This window comes from Montipora foliosa, chromosome 1 (genome assembly GCF_036669935.1).
Source record: "Montipora foliosa isolate CH-2021 chromosome 1, ASM3666993v2, whole genome shotgun sequence".
NCBI classification, from domain to species: Eukaryota; Metazoa; Cnidaria; class Anthozoa; order Scleractinia; family Acroporidae; genus Montipora; species Montipora foliosa.
This window is the reverse complement of record NC_090869.1, coordinates 50,122,538-50,125,037: the sequence shown is the minus strand read 5'-3', so window position 1 is coordinate 50,125,037 and position 2,500 is coordinate 50,122,538. Positions and strand designations below refer to the sequence as shown.

At 34.4% G+C, this 2,500-nt stretch overlaps 1 protein-coding gene across 3 annotated transcripts in view; it reads left to right on the top strand.

Moving 5' to 3' along the window:
• LOC138000372 (ephrin-B2a-like) overlaps positions 1 to 2,500 on the top strand; it is a 23,188-nt gene that overhangs the window by 5,972 nt on the left and 14,716 nt on the right. For 2 of the 3 annotated variants that reach the window (XM_068846730.1, XM_068846719.1), the window contains exon 2: positions 886 to 1,065. In XM_068846730.1, coding sequence (XP_068702831.1) covers positions 932 to 1,065 — 134 coding nt within the window. In that variant the 5' untranslated portion in view covers positions 886 to 931. Of the gene's footprint in view, positions 122 to 885; positions 1,066 to 2,500 lie in introns of all 3 variants that reach the window. The other variant, XM_068846738.1, reaches the window with a different exon arrangement.

Below are 2,500 nucleotides of genomic sequence, written 5' to 3'. Positions count from 1 at the left end.
AGTGGCCGAGAACTGGAGCCCTTACTGTCTATTTCAGTTTGGACCTTGCCAATTTAATGTTATCGCAAGAAACAAAAAAGCTATCTTCTGGGAAATTTCAGTTTGTGGCATTTCGAATCAGGTAAGATATTCAAGATTATCCTTTTTTTCTCGCAGACCACGCACACCATACTGTAGGCCATTAATTTTTCGAAATATCAAATATTCATCTTGATAGTGATCGAGGCAGTGAGGACCAAAACAATAGAAACACATTGGAATGAATTTGAAAAATAATTACATCTCATCCACTTTCCTTTGTCTTTGTCCTCACTGTCTCACTATCAAGCTGAATTTTAATATTATTGAAATAGGCCTAAATTTTGGCCTCTGCTCCTATCATCATTATCATAATCAATGAGATTGTTTTTATGCATTTAATTATTTTGAAATTGCTCTTTTCTATGTGAGCAATAGAGGACACTTTCTGTGTACTTCCATAGCCTCATCCAAACTCTTCCATCCCAACCACAATGGATGACAATAATAAATTATTGGACACTAAACCATAACTGTACCATGCCGTATTCTACAACCCTGGACATGTACAAGAGTCTTGGGACACTCTAAGCTAAATTAAAATGATTATCTGTTAAAACTATCCAATTCATAATTCCCCCTCTCCCTTTTCAATGTGGATAGCAATCCTGGAGAACATTCAGAAAAGTTGCAGTTTGTTTCAGCATTGCTTTGGAGGAAGAGGGAGGCAAGGAAAGTCGTTCGTATTATGGGTTCATTTTAGGATTCAAAGTTTGTTTTTTCCACTTTGTCTACTATTAGCACACCTTTTGCTCTCTTATGTGCGGTAAATTAACTTGAACTTGAACTTGAAATTTAATTTACTAGGGTAAAGTTCAATCACCTGAGAGTCACCTGAGAGTCACCTTGAGTCATGAAATCACCCTCACATCGGTTCATGATGAGGGCTGCTAGATTGGTTTCTGTTTTTGGCTTCATCGACTACTTGTGCTTTGTCCTTGGAAGCGATAATTATGTGTCAACCAATTGGTCCCCTCAAAATCCTATGTAAGTATATACAGTCATTCGACGTGTTTCAAAATAACTAATAAACAGCTTTTGTCAAGCTGCTTTAAGGAATGAAGAAACACAGTAGCTGTTATATAAAAACATTGTTTTCCTGAAATGCTTCTTGTGGTGTACAACAGGGAAACAGCTTTGCTACTTGTCTCTAAGAAAAACTGGAAAGTTTTTGGGCTTTCTGGAATGCAAATAATTTTTGTTTCTGCAAACATTTCCCAGAACAATGTTTCCTATTTGTAAACAACATTTCCTTATTACCAAAAGGCACACTATACTTTCAAAATCATGAAGGTTGTGTGTTTTCTTAAAATCATTTTCTCATTTGTAGGATAATAATAAATGGCAACAGATTAAATTTGGTGACCAAAAAATGTGATAAACCGAATAATTCTCGATCTTTACATTAATCTTCATTTAAATAATTACTATCTTTTTTAGATCATTCAGTCTTCCACTTAAATAACTGAGAAAGCTGATGGTTATCAAATGGGAAGTTACAATCATTGCTGCTTCACAATATAATTTTGTCAAGTACATAATTGCTTAAAAAATGGTGTACATGTATTTTTAATAAATTGTTTGTTATTGTCATCTGCATGGCTGAGATTAGCGCCATAGACTTTTTGATTTCTGCAAGAGTCATTAATAATTCACGAGGGAAACAGCCTATCAAAACACGGATAAAACATCACATGCATTCAAACTTTAAACCCTTTAAAACACTCCTCGTTGAAATTCTTTATATACATATTAACAAGGCCCAGCATGTTTTTCTTGTATGCTAATATCTTCCTCTCACATTTTACACCATTGTCTGGTGACTCCAGCAGGACAATGATGCTTTTTGTAGAATTTTTTTGGAGACATTCAATAAACTTGCACGTCTTTCAAGTCTAAAACCACTCGGCTTCGCCTCGTGGTTTTAACGAAATAAAACACTCCTACTAGTTTATTAAACAGTACATATAAAATGAGGATATTATAATAAGTTCAAGTACTTATCTTCTTTGGGACCTATAAGTCATGAATGTTATGGTGCTGTTAAATTGTCAAAAGGTGCCAAGGGTAGATTTTCCCATTTAATCTACATGCAATTATTCTTTCCATGGGCAGCAAAGGTAAAATGTTACTGTGTCCAATCATTCTGTAATTTCAAGACAAATTATCATAATGATAACATGACCTGTCACACCCTGGAAATTAAACTCTTATTATTGTCATACCCTGGAATCATAGTTTTAAAAAATGTGGGAAATTATAGGAAATGTTGGGGAGTGCATTCAAGGTTGCAGTAGTTGTGAAAAATAAGGTTGAATAAACGAAGACAGCAATAAGAATATTTTTCAAGAAGACTCAAATAATAATATCATGAATGACCAAGTTCTGGAACAGACAGAACTTCTGAATCAGTCATTTCAAG